The sequence below is a fragment of the Chinchilla lanigera genome, unplaced genomic scaffold (assembly GCF_000276665.1).
Source record: "Chinchilla lanigera isolate Chin_1 unplaced genomic scaffold, ChiLan1.0 scaffold00041, whole genome shotgun sequence".
In the NCBI taxonomy this organism is placed as follows: Eukaryota; Metazoa; Chordata; class Mammalia; order Rodentia; family Chinchillidae; genus Chinchilla; species Chinchilla lanigera.
In genome coordinates, this window is record NW_004955442.1 from 15,932,133 (window position 1) to 15,952,689 (window position 20,557).

Here is a 20,557-nt window from a genome sequence, read left to right on the forward strand (position 1 = left end):
AACCTATATAAGAATTATACAATAAAGATGCAGGCGGTTCTTACGCTCTCACTCTGGTTTTCTCCTCGGCTCCACACTGCTTGCTGTTGTTGCTAATGTCTTGCACACCTGTGTTCTTTAACCTTGGGACCTCACTTGGGAACATCCCCCTTGGGCCTCCTGAGTGGGCTGACATATATGTGCCTGAGGGTCAGGGAAGGGCCTGCTGAGACCCCATGCCAGGCTGTGGTGAGCCCAGGGTGCTCACTGGCTCCTCTGGCCTCTGTCCCACCTCTTGCAGGTGTATCTTTTTTTTTCATTTGCAAATCCAAACAGCAAAGTGTTCTGAGCAGCACTAACCAGGGGCTCTAGAGGAAGGAGGATTCCAGGTAGGAAATAAGTTCATCTGGAAGCTGGGCATAGTGGCACACACTTGTAATCACAGCACTTGGGAAGCTGAGGCAGAGGATCATGAATTTCAGGCTGGCCTGGTCTATGTAGCAAGATCACATCTTTAAAACAAATCACTTGGCTTGTGGTTATTGAACAGAAGGCCATGTCTTGCTGATCACTCATGCTGGATGTACCTGGAGAACATCACTGTGGTTATGGTATGCAGAGGGCTAGGCCAACCTACTGGCTGAGCTGGTTGTGGGGGGGGTTAGAGAGAGGGCAAGGGAGGGGCTGTCCTTGCTTTCCAGAGTCTGTCTGATTTCTAACTCACCCCCCATTCCTCCTCTTAACTTGGCCCTATTTCAGGCTTCCTGGGCCTCATAGTGCCTCCCTGGGGGCTGTGGGCTCCTCACCCTACTGTGTTGCAATATGGGTTGGGCTGGGGGCCTGGCACTGGGGCTCAGGTTGAGTAATGACCTGGTGGCCTGCTGTCTAATCTCTTTGCAACGTTGTGTCCAGCAGGGCCAAGGAGGGAATGGGATGGGCTGATGGCTACAGAGCATAGGTCTCCGTGATCATATCACCTCCAGTGGCATCCTGACACTCTGGGGACCCTGTACAGGGAGAAGGGCCACTGGGCACCCAGGTCTGCTCTTGTGAGCATACACACTACTTGGAAACATGAGCTTGGTTTTTTTTTTTTTTTTTTTTTTTTTGAGACAGGGTCTCACTATGTAATGCAGGCCAGCCTTGAACTCACTTATGTAGCCCCAGCTGGCCTCAAATTCATGACAATCCTCCTGCCTCAGCCTCCTGAGTTCTGGGATTATAAGCATGTGCCATCACGCCCAGTGGAAACATGACCTTGGACTTGGAGCCCTCTTTGCTGAGAGCTGCCAAGTTCAGACCAAATAATTTTTATTACCTATACCCCAGCCCTTAGGGAAATGTCCCAGACCCGGGACATGGTGCCTTCTGCTGCCCACCTCTCCCTGAGTTTCTCTCCCACTGTCCCTTGGTTGCTGATAGCCTAGGAATAAGCTCCAGGACCTTATTCCTAGGCTGAGCCCCTCACAGGTTGAGAACACACTGGGTTATTTTGTGAACAGTGGAGGGTTTGGGTCAAAGAGAAGAATCACGCTCTCGGGCCCCCGAATCAAATCCATCAGTTCCGAGGACAGTGGATGAGGATAGGAGGAGGCCTAGTCTGGGAATCAGGAAGAGACTGCCTTTAACCATATTCTCCCAGCAGCTAACTCCTGCTCCTCTCACTGTGTCATAGTTCTTAAAGTTCCTTTTCACTCTCAGTCCCTTGTGCTGATGCACAGGCCCCAGGCTCACTTACTGGGTTTCTAGACCCCAGACCTGGTCCCACCAGGAACCTGATGCCTTGGGTCTCTCAGCTAACATTCACCCGACTGCTCTCTATCCAGAATCTCTCTTTTCAGCAGAAGTCCCCAGGAAGTGGGTTGCTCGCTACCCACCCACTTCCTCTATCTGAGGGATAAGGGGGCCCACAGAGTGGCCAGCAAGAGAGGGCAGAGGCACCAGTGGTGAGTGTCCTGCTCCACTCAGAGCCTCTGCCTAGACCCCAAGGTCCAGCCTCTGGACTCTCACCCAGGCCCTGCCTTTCCGCACAGATGCTGTGGCTGCTGCTCTTGACCCTTCCCTGCCTGGGAGGCTCCATCCCCACAACCCCTGGTAAGTCCTGACCCCATCCCTGTCCTCAGGGTTCACAGGACCAGTCCTGGGGCTGTCCACTTGCCAGGGGCCTTGCTGACTCTGAGTCCTGAGCACCTCCATCCATCCCCTGACAACCACCCCACTACTTCCTCAGACCCTCACCCACAACAGGAGCTGGCAGGCATCGTGGGCGGCTGCCCTGTCTTGGCCAGGAGGTTCCCCTGGCAGGTCAGCCTGCAGTTCTACAGCCAGCGCAGCCACCGGTGGGAGCACATCTGCGGGGGCTCGCTCATTCACCCACAGTGGGTGCTGACTGCCGCCCACTGTCTTGAGCCGTGAGTGGGGCCGTCCATGCCCTTGGCTGGGTGCAGGGCCACCAGGAGGGAGGCAGGATTTCTGGGCCTCCCCAGGCTGCAGGGGCAGCCTTGGCTCAAGTGTCTGGCCCAATCCCTGCAACTGCGCCAGCTCAGCCTCCCTGGCCTGCAGGCCTCCCTGGCCTGCAGGCCTCCCTGAGGGGTTTGTGGTGTCCCTTTCCAGGGAGGAGCTGGAGGCCTGTGCCTTCAGGGTGCAGGTTGGGCAGCTGAGGCTCTATGAGGATAACCGGCTGGTGAAGGTGGCTAGGATCATCCGTCACCCCAAGTACAATGAGAGCCTGTCAGCCTGGGGAGGCAGGGACATCGCCCTGCTGAGACTGGAGGCCTCTGTGGCACTGTCAGAGCACATCTACCCGGTCTCCCTCCCTGAGGCCTCCCTGAAGGTCTCTGGGAGCAAGACCTGCTGGGTGACTGGCTGGGGTAACATCAGAGCTGAAGGTAAGGATTGAGGACAATTTGTTGGGGGAAAAGTCAAGGGAGGTGTCCAGGGATGGGGTGCAGCTGCGGTGGAAATCCTTCATTGGGGTTTTAGGGAGCCTCCATTACTGTCCTGGGGCTGTCAATATAGACGGCCACATGCAGGCGTTTTAAAATAACATTATTGCTCTCGGGGTTACAAGGCCATGTCCAGGAGTTGGCAGGGTTGGATCCTTTGATGCCCTGAGGGACTATCCTTCTCCCTCTCCTGGTGCTGCTGGCCATCCAGGGGTTCCCAGTCATATGGCTGTGTCTCTCCATGCCCTGCCACACATGGCCCTGTGTGACTGTGTCCCAATATCTTCTGTCCATCCTCTCTAAGGATACCAGTCACTGGATTTAGGTCCCATCCTAACCCAATGTTACTTGTCTTTTTTTTTTTTTTTTTGTCTTTTTGAGATAAGGTCTCACTATGCAGTTCAGGCTGGCCTTGAGCTCACTTTGTAGACCAGGCTGGCCTCCAACTCACAATGATCCTCCTGCCTCAACCTCCCGAGTGCTGGGATTACAGGTGTGCACCACCACGCCTTTCTTTTTCTTGTAAACTTCTTTTGGTTGAAACTACTACCTGTCAATTCCCATGAAGCCTTTTTTGGGGGGGGGCGGGTACCAAGAATCAAACTCATGACTTCACGTTTGCCAGGCAGGTGCTGTGCCGCTGAGCTATATCCCTGGCCCTTACTTGTCTTAATTTGGTGACATCTGTAAAGACTCTGTTCCCAAACAGTAAAGACCTCAGCATCAGGGCTCAGGATGTGGCTGTTTCTTCCTTTTTGGGGGACAGCATTCACCCCACGACCTGACGAACTTTTTGCTGAATCCTAATCACCGTCTTCAGATGAAAGCTGTCCCTTCTTTTGTGGGAGAGAAACCCCAGACTAAGGGAGGCTGATAGCTGACCTAGATCCCCTGTTGGCCAGTTCCTGAAGCAGGATGTGCAGGCAAATCTTGCGTTTCTTTACCCCAACCCTCTCATGGTACAATCTCTGATTGTTCCCGCAGAGCCCCTTCCCCAGCCCTTCCACTTGCAGGAGGTGGAGGTGAAGGTCAGGAGTAGAAGCAACTGTGAGCAGGTCTATCACCATTCCTTCCCTGAACACACTGGCCAGCTCATCAAGGATGACATGCTGTGTGCCGGAAACCAGATCTACGGCCCCTGCTCGGTGAGACTCCAGACCTATGTCCTCTTCTCTGGTCCTCCTGGCCCTAGTGCCAGTGAATGCAGGGAGGGCCAACTGTGTCCTGCATCTCCCGCAGGGCGACTCTGGAGGCCCCCTGGTCTGCATGTGGAACTGCACCTCGGTGCAGGTGGGTGTGGTAAGCTGGGGCGACATCTGTGGTCACTGTGCCCTCCCCGGCGTATACACTTCCGTGATGAGCTACGTGTCCTGGATCCACCACCATGTTCCCCGGTTCCCTGGGCCCCATGTGGGGCTAAGGCGGGATCCTCCTAATGAAAGAGACCCCCAATCTTCCTTGACACCTCTTCAGGGCCTTCCCCATCCCAGCCTCACTGCTCAAAGCCCTGAAATTGTTCCCACCCCCAGCCCCCAGCCCCCAGCCTGCAGCCTCATCCCCTTCCTGCCCTCCAGGGAGAGGCAGGGGAGGTCCTGAAGGGTCTCATCACTCTGGAAGCGGGTGTGCACTGAGTGGGTGTGGAGAGCCAGGGTCCAGTGCCTTCTGTTCGCTCTTCGGATCTCATTAAACCTTACTAAGCAGCTTCTGTGTGGCCTAGTCACTTCGTTCCTGTGGGACACCCCTTGGGATCTTAGCTGTGGCCTTCAGGCAGGGCAGAACAGGGCTGGGTATGGATGTGGGATGCTCGGGACCTGTGTGCAGGGTATTCCCTGTGGGAGGCTGCTGCAGGGAGCACAGTTTGGCTCATCCTCCCCCACCCCATTATTACCAGTCTACCTTGGCCCAGGCCTCATTGTATAAGGTGGTGGCTTCCAGGGCTGGTAGTTGGAAGCTGTGTTCATAAACTGCTTAGGTGGAGTGTGGCGCATGGTGGAGACATCTGCCTGGACTAAGGGGCAGCCCAGGAGTGGGGCTGTGTGTGTCCTGGGCTTGTCAGAGACTAACCCAGTTTGAGCTTCTGGCCTGGAGTGTGACAGCAAGTCAGGCTCCTGTGGGCAGAGTGATGGTGTGGGTCACATGGCTTCTTTGGCAGGGTGATCAGTTCCGTGTGATAGGAGTCCTGACTCCATTTGCAGGCTCCCATCTTAGGCCCTGTCTGCAGTTGCTCTGGACCTTCGAGGAAGCAGAGCCCCTGGGGTGGGGATACTTGATTTTGCCACCACAATCTGGAACTTGGCCCAGGGCTCCTATCCCTATAGCTTGTTACCCAGGTGTGGTGCTCACTGGGGAGCTCTTCGGACTTTGGTCCTGGACTTGGCATCAGTGGTGGAGGCCTGTGCACCCCAGGGTGGTGACAAGCATGCTCCTGGGGTGTCATGAGCCCCTAGCTCCCACAAGGCAGGGCAGTAAGGACAGACATCCTTGAGACCTGATGAAGCCTCTTATGGGGAATAGTGACTCAGGTCTTTTGGAGACAGGCCCCTTCCCATTAGAGAAGGACAGTACTGGCCAGGCATTACCTGTAAGCCACAGTCCACCTGTGAGTCATCCTTTTAACCCAGTGTGTCCGGGGCCCCAGACTGAAAATGTCCAACCATAGGGTCTTCCAGGTCCCACATTCTGGGACAGGGTGATTCTTCTGTCAGAAATAAGACCCACCGCTCTTCCCTGGCCTTTGTGTCCTGTTGCACTGGGCCTTGTCCACAGCTCACCAAAGCATTTGGTCCCAAGCCCCTTCCAGGGTTTCCCTTCCAGGTCTAGAGATGGCCCATGTGATGGGAAGTGATGAACCACGCCAATCTGCTGAACTGCAGGGGACAAGGGAGGTAGCCAGAGGTGTTTACTCCATCTCTGCTTCCCTAGGGCTGACCCAAACTCCCCATCTTAAGAAGGTCCTGAAGACTCACCCAGGAAGAGGAAGATCTGCTCCCACTCTTGGTCCTGAGTGGAGCCCTGGGGTCCTTGTTCTGTACTGTCTCTCAGGCTGCATGCACCCCATAGCTCCTCCCCTGGGGCTGGGTGCTCCTCACCCCACTGTAATGCTATGTAGGATAGGCTAGTGGTGGGGCCCTGGGGCTCAGGTTGGGTGATGCCACGGTTTCCCACTGTCTAATCAATTGCTTGCAACACCATGTCCAGCAAGGCTGATGGCTGATGAGGGTGGGTCTCCACAAGGGGACCCAGCATGGGGTCTTGGGGGCTCTTTCATTTTAAGGCCTCAAGGTTTTCTTGTGGGGACCCATGAATAACCATGTATTCATGTCACACTACTCTATATTTTTCACATCATGTAAAAATTGGGCTGCAGTCTGGTGCCAAATCCCAGTGTTCTTAAATGGAATCCTCAGAAAGTGATACATTTGAGAATATCGTTGGTGTCTGCAGGCTACCTGGCTTCTCTGATGTGCCCAAAATCCAACCTACATGAACATCTTGAATGTATTGTTCCCATCCTCTGGGGCATGAGACTCTCCCAAGGTTGGTTCCTTCTACCTTTAATCAGGCATCACAGGGTGGCTTATGGTTCTTAGAGAGAAGACAAGTGTGCCCATCCACAGATGTGAGGCTCTTGTCCCTAAAAAGTGTGTCTTTCCATCCTATGGAAAACTGGTGACCTCACAAAGGAGGAGCAAAAGGAGACAGAGAGATGGAATCTCCATGGAATCTCCAGGCAGTGTGTGTTGCGGGGAGGTCTTTAAAACAACCAGGTTTTTAAACAAATTTGTTTGTTTGTTTTTGAGACAGGGTCCCGTTGTATAGTTTAGGGTAGCCTTGAACTCTCCATGTAACCCAGGCTGGCCTCGAGCCTGTGGCAATCCTCCTGCCTTAAACCTCCCAAATGCGGGGATTACAGGCGTGCACTACCATTCTCAGCTGCAACTGGGTGTTTTAAAGATTGATTTCAATAAATGTCTGTTGATTGATTGAAGAACAATAATTAGCATTGGCTCCAGGAAAGGAGAAGCTCCATGTCTTCCATCGACTTTTTCCCAGGGGAACTGCCAAGAATTCTATGGGAAATTTGAGGCTCTGAGGGAGGAAATGATATGTTCAGCATCATGGGACTGTGGCACTAACACAGAATCCAAGAAAATGATCCCACTGAGGCTTAACCCAGCGTGGACACTGCCCGGAGTGCAATTAACCCAGCAAGTTGAGTGGGAAGAAGCACGGACCCAGGACTTCATAGGATAGGGAGTCCTAACTGTAGCAGTGGACTCCTCTGTTCTTCAGAAACCACCCTCTGTTCTTGGCTTTTCCTTGTTCTGTCTTCCTTTTAGGAAATCACATCAAAGTCAATAAGTAAAGTCCTGTTGGGATTTATATTCAAATCATATATCTGTATTAACATTTTCCTAATGTTAATACATTGTTCTTCTGCTCAGGACTGTGTACAATACTCCAGTTATTCAGGTCTCTGAACTGTATCCTTTTTTTTTTTTTTTTTTGGTACCAGGAATGGAACTCAGGACCTTGCACTTGTCAGGCAGGTGCTTGTGCCACTAAGCTATATCCCTGGCCCCTGAAAACTATATCCTAATAGGACTGTCATGTCCTATTAGAAGGTGGAAGAACCCATGTAGATAAGCAGAATGTGGTATGCACACCCAATAGAATATTATTCAGCCTTAGGAAGGAAGGAAACTTGCAGGTACAGAGATCAATACGTGTAATCCCAGCTACTCCAGAGGCTGAGGCATAAGGATCTTGAGCTTGAGGCCATCCTAGATAATTTGATAATGTCAAAACAAAGCAAAACAAATAAAAATAAAAAAATAAAAAAGGCTAAGGTGTAGCTTAATGTTCAGTACCAAAAGAAAAAAAAAGAAGAAAGATGTTAATTTTTTTCTCATATACATTTCATTATAATAAAAATTTGGGAAAATAGCAAGAATATGTTATAATTCTGCTTTTCAGAATCCATGCACATCTTTTTTTTTTTTTTTTCCCGGTACCGGGAATTGAACTCACCACCTTGCGCTTGCCAGGCAGGTGCTGTGCCGCTGAGCTAAATCCCCAGCCCCCCATGCACATCTTTTGATAGATTTATTCCTATAGGCTCTGAAAATGGTACCTTTTCATCAGATTGTCTAGTTGTACTTAATGATATGTAAAAATGCAATAGACTTTGGCCTAGCAACCTTGCTAAACCCTTATTTTAAATATTTGGTAAGCAGTTATTTCTATGTAAATAATCACATACTCAAACAATGACAACTTTAAAAAATATTTTTAAAATCTTTTTTTCTAAATCTTTTATTACTTTTCTTTTGTGGTTCTGGGAATTAAACTCAGAGCCTTCACACTGAGCTGCACACCCAACTCTGTTTTATTTTGAGACAGGTTCTTGCTGAGTCACTAAGTTGTCCAGAGTGGGCTCAAACTCACAGTCTTCCTGCTTCAGCCTTCCAGAGTGCTAGTATTACAGTTGTGGCCCACCTTCCTTTCTAAATTCTTTTTTTTTTTTTTTGGTCTTTTTGAGACAAGGTCTTACTCTATAGTTCAGGCTGGCCTTGAACTCACTTTATAGCCCAGGCTGGCCTCGAACTTGCAGTGATCCTCCTGCCTCATCCTCCTGAGTGCTGGGAGTACAAGCACGTGCTGCTACGTCTGGCTTCCTTTCCAAATTTTATCCTTTCAGCTTTTCTATTTTTCATGACCCTTGTTAGGACTTCTAATAGCACATCAAACAGAAGTGAAGGCAGTGCTTGCTCTTTCTTGGTTTTTTAAAGTAAGGGATGCTTTTCAATTACCTGTCTAGGATTATGATTTCTCTAGGTTTTATTTATATATTTATTTATTTTATTATTTATTTTATTATTTTATTTTATTTTATAGTGCTGGGGACAGAACCCAAGGCCTTGTGCATTCCAAGCAAGCATTCAACTACTGAGCCATATTCCCAGCTCTGGGCTTTATTTTAATAGCTTTCCTTTACTGGTAAAAAATTTTTTTTCAGTACTGGGGATTGAACCCAGGGCCTCTGCACTGATCTGTATCTGGAGCCCTTTTTAAGTTTTGAGACGGGGTCTTGCTGAACTGCTAAGTTGCTTCAGCTCAGCTCAAACTTATGATCCCCTTGCCTCAGCCTCCCTCAATTCTGGAATTACAGTTTATGCCACTACATTTGGTTTGGATACAAATACTTTATGTTTTGCAAAAATCTCCCTATGTGTACCTTTGTTTCTACTTCTTTTTTTTTTTTGTTTTGTTTTGTTTTTTCTCCGGTACAGGGAACCGAACTCACGACCTTGCGCTTGCCAGGCAGGCGCTTTTGCCGCTGAGCTAAATCCCCAGCCCCCTGTTTCTACTTCTTAAAGAGTAGTTTTTGATGACGGTAAGATTATAATTTTGATGAAATCCAATTCATAAAAGATTTAAAAATTAAATATGCTATCTTTTGTATATGTGCTGCTGAAATGAGCACAATTATGCTATCTTTTGATTAATACTTGCTGTAATATCTTTTATCATTATTTTACTGTTAACTTTCTTATGAACAGTATGTCTGAATTAGTTGCTTATTTCAATATTTATACTTTAACTGGTAAATTTACTCCCTTTGTATTTATTAGAATCATTAATATATTCAGACTGGTTCTACCATCTGAATTCTTTTTTATATAATTCAATTATTTTCTATGCTAATTTCTCTTCCTTCTTTTTTAACCTTTACTGTAGATTGAGATCTACATTCAACCCCATTAAGTTAAGAAGTTTATCAAGTCTCACATCTCCTAATCTCTCCTTCTCCTTCAAATTTATCACACTGATACCAGTTAGACTGTTAATTGTGGGGTACTGTGGATGTATTTTCTCTTTTTTCTTCAGTTTTATCTGTTTTCTGAAGATAACAGTAAGCTTTACCGTGATATTTGATTTCCTTTGCTGACTGTATCTCTTGCAACATTTTCTGCAATTGTCTTTCTTTGTATTTGAGTTTTATCTAAACTGTCTCTAAGATTGTCACTGTGGTAGAACGCCCTGTGCCTGAGGAGCTGTTCATATTGTTGGCATCTTTGAATAGCAGTTTGCTTGGATAAACATTCCAGGTTCTAACTTATTTCCTCACCATTTAAAGGCTTTACTTTATTGTCAACCTGTACCCACTGCTGGAGTTGCAAGATACAACCTGCGTTATGTTTATTCGGATGATTGTTTTTTCAAAATGTGAAACTGAGATAGAATCAGGCCCCTACCCTGTGCTCTTCTTGCCTTTAGAGCATTGCACACTTTAGTATTTGAGATTGTGCCAGGAGAAGATCCTGAGACAAGCACTCGGGGGAATGGCATGTTTGGGAAGCACAGTGTCAAGGGGGAGGTCAGTAGCCAGCAATGTGTGCATTTGGAAGTCTGCTTCTATTTTGGGTCCTAGAGGAGTCTAGGAGCCAGAGAGCTCCAGTGTCTTCCTCCTGAGGGACCATGGAGCTGGACATTGATAGCCCAGCTCCTGTTGGTCACTAGAACTCCAGGAAATGCCATCCTGTCCTGTTGGGGTCAGAGCTGGGGCACAGGTGCCAAGTCAAAGGGGGAGCCTGGTTGGTAGTAAGGATGTGCTCCTTATGCCACTAAAATGCATGGCTTACTTGACAAGAACCTGCTTTGTGATGACAAACAGGAAGGGATCAGGCTTGCCTGTCCAAGGGAGTGTTGGGTATGAAGTTGGGTATGTAGAGGGAGTGGGACCAAGGCTAGAGGACAGGGTGTGAAGTGAGCAAGGTCAGAACACGAGCTGAGGGGGAGCACAGCTCCCAGTCTGCAAGAGGAGTTGAGCCTTGTCCTGTTAGCCGGTGGTTTCTGTCACTTCCCAACTTGAGAGATACATCAGAAATACCAAGGGAGCATTTGGACAAATGGACATGTTTTGCTTATAAAAGCAGCAGCCAGTGATTCACCGGTGGACCATTGATTCTTATGACCATGATGACAACTTGAGCCTCCTTACCATCCCAGGTCCCTGGCAAGCAGGGAAATCTGTGGGCAATGGGGGACAGTGCCCCTTCCCCAGAGGCCCTTTAGTGTCTGTAAGCCTAGAAGAAAGAATGGCTGACTGGGTGGCCAGGGTGGAGACAAAATGATCAGCCTGAAGCCTCTGGTGGGTGCTGCTGGTGTGTAGAGTCCAGCGTTCTTGCAAGAGCCTACCCACTGTGGTCTGCTATCATGGTGTCATGAGTGACAGAGCATACATATTCCCCAGTTGCAGCACTCAGGGGTCTCCAAGGCAGCCTGCCAGCATGCGAGAGGGGGCTCCTGGCTGTCCCAGCAGACAGATGACACCTCTGTTATCCCTGATAGGTCTCTAAGTGACCCCAGCTCCAGGTCTAAACCCAGTTCTGCAGACTAGGCAATGGTGTGGAAGCAGAGGACAAGACAGGTTCTTGTCCAGGAAGCCCCAGTATAGCTCCTCTTGCCCACACTGTCTGGGAGCAGCAGTTCCTGAACTCAGCAGTGATGCAACCCAGGCTTGGGCTGAGGCTGGCCAGCACTCTGAGGTAGAGGTTGCTCACACTCGCTGTTGCCTACTTTCTAATCTCTTGCAATACTGTGTGTGAGGCAGGGCTGGAGACGGTGGGCCTGAGGCCAGTGGAGAGAGTGGGAGGATCCAGGGCCTCAGGCATGAAGGATTTGTGGCCCAGGAGGACCCTGCATCTGTCTGCATGAGGAGTCCTGACTGTTCTTCCCCTTGGCAATGGAGATACATCACATGAAATGAAAACATTTGGAGGTTACATTCCTAACAGAGTGCTACACATGAATCTTAGGCAGAGGAAAAGATTTAAAAAACTCCCAGGTTCCTTCTAGTTCATCCCAAGTGGCCCAGCTGGCCACATGCTCCCCCAGTCCTTCTTGCTGATGGGCAGATAGGGGTGGGCAGGAGTCTGTCCCACCAGCTTGAGGTCACAGCAAAGTGCACAGACCTGGCCCACACATAGGAGTTTATTCTCCCGCAGTCCTGCAGGCTGCAAGTCAAGCTGGGCAGAGATAGTTGCTCTTAAGGCCTCTCTTCTAAGCTTGTAGATGACACTTTCTCCCTGTGTCCTCACATGATAGTTCCTTTGTCTCTTATGAGTACACCAGTCAGATTGGACTATGGCCTACCCATGTGATCTCATTTTACCATGAACTCCCTGTTAAGACCCTATGTCCAAATTCTGAGGCTCTGGGCTTTAGGGTTCAACATAATAATTTGGAGAACCCAAATTAGCCCATGTCTGGGGCCTACTCCTTGCTGAACCCATAGACCCCCTTGTCTCCTGTGGAATTAGCAGAAATGTCTCCTCCTCATTCTTAGGTCTGATTGTCTTCTCTTAAATCATGTTCTTCCTGTACACTTAGCAAAACGTCCTCAAACTCTTGCCTCAAACATCCTCAAACTCTTTCCTGGCATAGTGACACATGCCTGCAATCTCAGCACTCTGAGAGACTGACACAGGAAGATCTCAAGTTTGAAGCCATCCCAGGCAACTTAGCAGCTTGGGAAGATGCAGTTTCAAAATAAAAAATTTTTAAAAAGGGCTGGAGATGTAGCTCAGGGCAGAAACCCTGGATCATTTCCCATTACTGCAAAACAGATAAACAGCAATAACAAAAAATTCTCTCAGACTCTTCTGTAAGCAGGCTGTAGCCTTCAACCATGGGAAAAGGGACGTGGGATCACTGAGGACTGCAGGAAGGGAAGACACAGGGAAAGTCTACAGCTTTTGTTCTCCCACATTCAGAATCATGACATGGCACAGTCTCTAATGGGCCACCTGCTGCATGGAGCCATGCATGGCCAGGAGCCATGTCCTGGCCTCAGAGACGTGGTGGGGTACAGGATGGTCTGACAGGTATGTAACCGGGCATGGTGGATGTCTATCGTTGTGTGGGCACCTGGATCTCTGGGCCCCTGGGTGCCACTTTGACCTGGCTGTTATGGGAACAAGAAAGGCTGGGGGTCAGTGGTGTCCAGATAATTGCTGCAGTGGGGTGGCTGGGATGAGGACCTCCCTATGCCCTGGTCAGGGGGTCCAAGGAGGTGCAATGACAGCTTGCCTTTGCCCCTTGCTGTGTGTGGGAGGTCACTGTCACTGCAAAGGATGGATATGTCTCCAGACCTGCTCAGTGTCCTGACCCAACCATCCTGACACTATTTGGCAAACTCTCCTACACCCACCAGAACTCTGAGACCCTGGCCTGCATTCCTAGGGTTTCACCAGCTTCAGGTGTTGGGCTCCTGTGGGATACAGGGCTATAGTCACAGATGAAGACATAGGGCAGGTGCTTCAATTTGGCCTGTAGAGCCCCCCTCCTTGACCCGTCACTCATTCACCATATTTCTGTCCCTTCTGAGCATTGTATTCATGGCTCATGTTCTTCCATAGCGACCCCTTCCACCTGCCCCAGGTGCAGTGAGCTTTCATTGACCATCACTTGTCACTGGTCCCAAAAAAGGGAGAGGATGTGACTGCCTCTAGCACATACTCTCTCTTCCTCTAGCAGGCCTGATACACCACGTGCCCACATCCTGTGGTGGAGGATAAATGAGGCTCGAGGGAGACACAAGGGAGGGGAGAGTGGCAGAGTTAGGCTTACTCAGCTGCCTGGGCCCCTGTCCTCTGGTCTTCTGGCTCCAGAGCTTGTGTTTGGGGTCTGAGCTTTCTGTTTCCAGGCTGCCACAGGATGTTGTGGCTGCTGCTCTTGACCCTTCCCTGCCTGGGAGGCTCCATCCCCACAACCCCTGGTAAGTCCTGACCCCATCCCTGCCCTCAGGGTTCACAGGACCAGTCCTGGGGCTGTCCACTTGCCAGGGGCCTTGCTGACTCTGAGTCCTGAGCGCCTCCATCCATCCCCTGACAACCACCCCACTACTTCCTCAGACCCTCACCCACAACAGGAGCTGGCAGGCATCGTGGGCGGCTGCCCTGTCTCAGCCAGGAGGTTTCCCTGGCAGGTCAGCCTGCAGTTCTACAGCCAGCGCAGCCACCGGTGGGAGCACATCTGCGGGGCCTCGCTCATCCACCCACAGTGGGTGCTGACTGCCGCCCACTGTCTTGAGCCGTGAGTGGGGCCATCCATGTCCTTGGCTGGGTGCAGGGCCACCAGGAGGGAGGCAGGATTTCTGGGCCTCCCCAGGCTGCAGGGGCAGCCTTGGCTCAAGTGTCTGGCCCAATCCCTGCAACTGCGCCAGCTCAGCCTCCCTGGCCTGCAGGCCTCCCTGGCCTGCAGGCCTCCCTGAGGGGTTTGTGGTGTCCCTTTCCAGGGAGGAGCTGGAGGCCTGTGCCTTCAGGGTGCAGGTTGGGCAGCTGAGGCTCTATGAGGATAACCGGCTGGTGAAGGTGGCTAGGATCATCCGTCACCCCAAGTACAATGAGAGCCTGTCAGCCTGGGGAGGCGGGAACATCGCCCTGCTGAGACTGGAGGCCTCTGTGGCACTGTCAGAGCACATCTACCCGGTCTCCCTCCCTGAGGCCTCCCGGAATGTTTCCTCAAGGAAGTCCTGCTGGGTGACTGGCTGGGGTAACATCAGAGTTGGAGGTAAGGATTGGGGAGACTCCATGGCTACTCTGTGTTCACTGTTGGGAACAGGTGCCCCCCCCACCGGGATTCTCACCTGGCCTCTCCCCACAGAGTCCCTGCCCCCACCTTACCACCTACGAGCAGTGTCGGTCCCCATTGTGGAGAACGAGGCCTGTAACCGAAAGTACCAGAACTCTTCCTGGGATAGTGCCAGTGAGGTCATCAAGGATGATATGCTGTGTGCTGGGCAGGAGGGCCGTGATTCCTGCCAGGTGAGCCCTACCCAGCCTCCCCCTCTGTTCTCCCAGCAAAGCCTCCTGGGGCCCCGGTGTGTAAGTGGGTAGGGCCTTGGAGGGTACACTGTGTCTTGTATCTCCTCAGGGCGACTCTGGGGGTCCCCTTGTCTGCACATGGAACTGCACCTGGGTGCAGGTAGGCATAGTGAGCTGGGGTTCCAGCTGTGGCAATCGTGATTTCCCTGGGGTGTATACCCGTGTGATGAGCTATGTATCCTGGATCCATCACTATGTTCCCCTGTTCCCTGGGCCCTAGATGGGGCATGAATGTGGTCTTCCTGGTGGAGGAGCCCCAGTCTTCCTTTTGACACTTCTTGCCCTTCCCCTGAATCCAGCCTTATCCCCCAAATGTCTTCATCTTCAGATGAAGTGGGTTGCCCTTGCCCTCCTACGCTGAGTTCCCTGGGCCTCTCTGATCTCTGGGAGGGAGGGCTGTGAGGCAGTGTCTCTGGGAATTGGGGTAGGAGTGGGATGTGTGGTCAGACCTCCTGCTCACCTGTTTCCCATTAAACTGTGGATTGTCTAATTGATCTCTGTTTGAACTCAGAGCCTAAAAGTGGCTGGGAGGCTGGGCTGGGGGAATGGGACCATTCCTGGCCAGTGCTCTAGGATCCTCTACCACTCTACACTGGGGCCATCAAAGGGGGTCAGACACACAGCATGGATGTTCTGGGGCTGACCCCATTGGCCTGTTCAGGTCCCAGGCAGAGCTCAGTGCTTGGGGATCTCATCTACAATGTTTCTGTCCCCACTCAGTGGTGCCAAGATAACCATTTTTGAGCCCACACAGCCATTCAGTCTTAAGGCTCAAATGTTAATTTCCTCACCATGATCACTGAAATATGCCCAGAATCAGCATAGGGTGACCTCCCGCCACTACCCACCAGAACTCTGAGACCCTGAATGTTGAAGAGCTCCTGGTGCCCACTGGCATCCTCCTGTCCTTTGCTGCCAAGTCAGAGCCCAGCAGAGACCTGTCCTCAGAACCTGGGACACACTGGAGCCACACTGGCTAGACTTGCCCTTGCTTCCCTTGATCTAGGGAAGTCCTCATATCCCAAACCCTTCCAGTACCCTTTCCAGTGCCCTAGAGAGACAGGAAGAAGGTGGGACATGCTGCCCCTGTTGGCTCCTGGTCGCCAGGCACTGACTCTCCCACTGGAGTGCCTTATTCCCATATCTCTTGTACCCCTGGTTTCCTTGGCCCCCAGTGTGGTTCAGCCAATTCTGGGGGCTCCCATACCCCAAGGAGGGGACTTAAGATCATAATGAGACATGGTTGTATGAAGAGTAATGATAAAGAAGAGCCCAGGTTTTGGGGTGCTCCTGGGCAGTAGAGACTCCATGGGGGACAGGGCTGAGCAGCAGGCCCCACCTCCACTCTGGCTCCCAATCCTGCCATGCCTGATGGGTTCTATGCCTGTGACCTGAGTCCTAATCCTCACCCAATGTTCCTGCTTACTGTCCTGGGACCTGGAGTAGGATACAAGCTGACCCCCGCATGAGGATGGTCAAGCTCACATGAGGATGGGTCCTAAGGACGGGCTGAGAATGGGGGCCCAAGTTGGGCCCTGGCCGCTGGGCCCCTGGTGGCTCTTCACCCTGCTTGCCAGATCCTCACCCAGGGACTGAGTGTGTAGGCACCATGGGGCATGATGACTGTCAGGGAAGGGCCTTGGAAGGTTGACCTGAGGATCCTTTACAAAGAACACGACCAATGGGAACACAAATTTGGGGCCTGTGTCTACCCTGTGGGTGCTGTGGGCGAGGAGAGAGCAGAGGCAGCTGTGTGGTGGGGCAGTGTCTTGGGTTGGGCAGGAGACCTGTGTTCCAGGCTGTACACACCCAGCTTGGGGGATGGGGCTGTAGGTGCTCCTGCTCTGGCCTAGCTGTAGGGGGTCATGCCACCATCACGAAGTCTAACTCCCCTCCTGCTGCTGAGCAGAGATAGGATGAAAACCCAGAACCTCCTATCTCCCGCCATTTCTGCCCCTGGGAGGATGCCCCACTCATGCCTGCCATCACACCATGGCTACCCGACTGGTCCCCAGGGGTAGAGGGGCTTCCAGACCAGTCCTTAGTCTACCACCCCCTGCCTTCAGGTACTTGTGAAGTTCTAGGAGACTGCCCAAGTCCTGAGACAAGCTTCCCAGCCCCTGGCCAGGGTGGAAGGGAGGCTTCTGGAAGCCATACACAGGATCAGAGTGTGTATTCTATCTGCTGCTGCCTCTCCTCGGCCAAATTGTGTGGGTGTGTCACCTGAGCTGTCAGAAGTGGCCACCAGTAGCTATCTGGATGGAGCTTTGGGGTCAGGTCCTGCCTCATTTCCTACCTTCAAGTGATGCGGGGGCTTCTCCTGTTCACATCAAGAGAAAATCTTGGATGCCCAGAACCCTATAGGGTCAGGGGCCTGTGTATCCAAGTCACAGAAGCAGAGACAGGGGATGGGGCAAGGATCAGGGTTAAGCTGAGCTTAAGGAGTCTGGACTCCACTGGAAGAGGACCAAGAGAGGATGCTTGAATTTGTGACACAGGGTGGTGACAGCATAGGTGCAGGGTCTTGCAACATTGCAACTGAGGACCCAGCTCGGTGCTGGGTGGAGATACCTTGGTGGCCAATAGCTTGGGAGTGTCCTCAGGGTCCCCATGTGTCAAAACAGAAGGAATCAGGGTGGCTGAAGTCCTAGGGCCGTAGCCAAAGACACCTGATGGAGGCCTTTGTCCCTGATCATTCCCAGACTTGAACAAGCTGCAGGGACACAGAGGACCATAGGGCAGTGAGACAGAAATACCATTTGCTTTGCCCCCTCTTGCTCACATTAGAATATACCCCAAAAGCTGGACATGGGGCATACACCTGTGATCTGAGTACTCTGGGAGGCAGAGGCAGGGAGATTGCAATTTTAAACCCAGTTAGTGAGACCCTATCTCACTAAAATAAAAATGGGCTGGGGCTATAGCTCAGTGTGAAGGCCCTGGGTTCTGTCCTTAGTACTACACACACACACACACACACACACACACACAAACACACACACACACCACCTCAGAAGTGACCTCTGGCCTGCTCCCACACTGAACCTTACTCCAACACAGCTGGCAAGGGGCAAGGGTTCTGGGCATAGACACCACATTCTGCTCAGGGCTCTGTTGGGGACCCCAGGAACTTGCCTAATCTACATTTCCACCTTGAGTACATTCTGGGCCTTATCTCATTAGATTCTCAGGTGCTTCATCAAGCTCCAGGAACAAGGATGGGAAAGGGAATGTAGCCTTACACAGATGTGTATACCTCAGTTATGTTTTCAGTCCCAGGCCTCCCTGCGCAGGTCACCTCTGAGTCCTGTCCTGTGTGTATGTGTGTGCGCACGCACGTGTGTGTATCTATACAGTCTGAGTGTGCATGAATGTGCATGGGTGTGTGTTCACATGTGTATATGTGCTCTTATGCAGCCATGCCTGTGTATGTGTGTATACGTGTGTGTGTGTACTGTCCTCTAGGTGCACATCTATACAGTCTTAGTGTGCATGTGTGTGCATCTGTGCAAATGTGCATGTGTGTGTATGGATGCATGTATGTGTACCCTCCCATGGCTGTGCACAGGTGCCTGTGTATATACATGGCATGCATGTGTGCAATGTACGTGTGTACATGAGTGCAAAACAGTGTGGGCATGACTGTGCATGCATGTGCATGTGTGTCTATGTGGTTATGTGTGCATTTCCATGCATGTAGTCATTTAGTTGCACAGACTGAATCAGTGCCAACATAAATAAATATAAAATAAATATCACAAGTAACTGTTATATATATGAATTGGGGCCAATCACAACTAGACATCATGCAATGTGCAAAATTTTCTTAAAAATCACAATTGTCTAAATTTACCAATGAGGGTCCTGTAAATACACCTGTAGTTATAGTTATGGAGTATTCATTTCACTACCTCAATTAACAACCCCCCCCAACAGATACTGAGCCTGGTCTTCTGCCTGCTGAGTTCACTTCCAGTTGCTTATAGTCCAAAACAAAAACAGGGGCTGGGGATATAGCTCAGTGGCCCAGTGCCTGCCTGGCAAGTGCAAGGTCCTGAGTTCAATTCTCAGTTCAAAAAAAAGAAAACAGGCTACAACAACCATATATTCAATCACCCCATTCCTGAGTGTGCACCTATGAGAAATGAAGTCACTACACAGAAGAGACACCTGCATGGCCATGTTTATTGTGTACCATAATGGCCAGGATATGGAACCAGCCCAGGTGTCTGTCAGTGGGTGGGTGGATAAAGAAAATGTAGTACACAACCACAATGGAGTACAGTACTATTCAGCCATATAGAAGAATGAAATCCTGTCCTTTATAGGAAAGTGGGTGGAGCTGGAAGGCATTGTGTTAAGTGAAATAAAGCAGACACAGAAAGAAAAGTAAGAATGTTTTTTCTCATATGTGGAAACTAAAAAAATTTACTTGAAAATAGGAGAAGAACAATTAGGGACTGGAAAGGGGGCTGGATAGAGGGGAGTAGAAGGAGCATAGATGGGCATATTATCACCATATGACATATACATATATAAAAATAAAAATAAATTGAATTAATCTGCATAACTAATATGCATAAATAATAAAAGGACAGGCAAAATAGAAGGCCTGTCATTTTTTATTGGTTTACGCATCAAATTTCAGTACAAATCTTCCTATATTTGACAATTAAAACATACAGTTCTGTTTGGCACAGTGATAAACACCTGTAATCCTACCACTCTGAGAGGCTGAGGCAGATTGTAAGTTCCAGTCCAGTGTGGTCAACTTATCAAATTAGTGAGACACTATGTCAAAATAAAAAAGTACAAACGGGCTGGGGATGTGAAGGCCTTGGGTTCAATCTCCAGTAACACATCCACATAGGCACACACAACTACTCTACTTCTAAAAAAATTCTTGGATCAAAAAAATATGATGGAAACAAAAGATGTTTAGAACTAACAATGGTGTTAACTCCACTTGTTGGTCCCATGGGGCACAGGCAGTGCCCCGCCTCAGGGAAAGAGTCAGGCCCTGTAGGGTTTCATAACAATAGAGGATGACAGGAACTAAAAGTCCAAGTCCAGAAGTAAGAAAATAACACTAGAAGAAACCCAAAGACAGCAAAGGAATAAAACAAAGGTGGCAAAAGGGTCACCAGCCAAAAGCTGGTCCTTGACTCTACTAATTTCAGGAAAGCTCCACAAACTGAGCAGGGGATGAGGTGTACAAATCATGTCAGTAGCCAAAGAGGGAACAGAAGGATAGATTTAAAAATGGTAACAGCCAGTCATGGTGGTGCACGCCTATAATCCCAGCACTTGGGCGGCTGAGGTAGGAGGACTGCTTCGAGTTTGAGGCCAGCCTGTGCTACACAGTGAGTCTAAGACCCGCCTGAACTTCATAGCAAGACCCTGTCTCAAAAAACAAACAAAACAAAACAAAAAGGTGGTGGTCACTATAAACAACTGTCTTCAACAAATCTGCCACTGGGGTGTGGTCTTTGTTAGGCTCCGCCATGGTGCACAGGGGCCAGGGCCAGAAGGTGCAGAAGGTGATGGTGCAGTCCATCAACCTCATCTTCAGATACTTGCAGAACAGATCCCGGATTCAGGTGTGGCTGTATGAGCAAGTGAAGATGCGGATAGAAGGCTGTATTATTGGTTTTGATGAGTATATGAACCTTGGGGGCTGGGGATTTAGCTCAGTGGCACAGTGCCTGCCTGGCAAGTGTGAGGTTGTGAGTTCAGTTCCCG

At 50.3% G+C, this 20,557-nt stretch overlaps 2 protein-coding genes and 1 pseudogene across 2 annotated transcripts; all 3 read left to right on the plus strand.

Moving 5' to 3' along the window:
• Positions 1-1,890: 1,890 nt before the first annotated feature.
• LOC106146278 (mastin-like) lies at positions 1,891-4,619 on the plus strand. The gene is made up of 6 exons (XM_013517962.1): positions 1,891-1,925; positions 2,013-2,073; positions 2,210-2,390; positions 2,593-2,867; positions 3,909-4,069; positions 4,164-4,619. The coding sequence occupies exons 2-6, from the start codon at positions 2,013-2,015 to the stop codon at positions 4,518-4,520; spliced, it is 1,035 nt and encodes a 344-aa protein (XP_013373416.1). The 5' UTR covers positions 1,891-1,925; the 3' UTR covers positions 4,521-4,619.
• Positions 4,620-13,550: 8,931 nt separating this feature from the next.
• Positions 13,551-15,289, plus strand: LOC102013015 (mastin-like). Its single transcript, XM_013517711.1, has 5 exons — positions 13,551-13,707; positions 13,844-14,024; positions 14,227-14,501; positions 14,595-14,755; positions 14,865-15,289. Exons 1-5 carry the CDS (start codon positions 13,647-13,649, stop codon positions 15,033-15,035), a joined length of 849 nt encoding a protein of 282 aa, XP_013373165.1. The 5' UTR covers positions 13,551-13,646; the 3' UTR covers positions 15,036-15,289.
• Positions 15,290-20,319: 5,030 nt separating this feature from the next.
• LOC102013349 overlaps positions 20,320-20,557 on the plus strand; it is a 1,657-nt pseudogene continuing 1,419 nt past the window's right edge.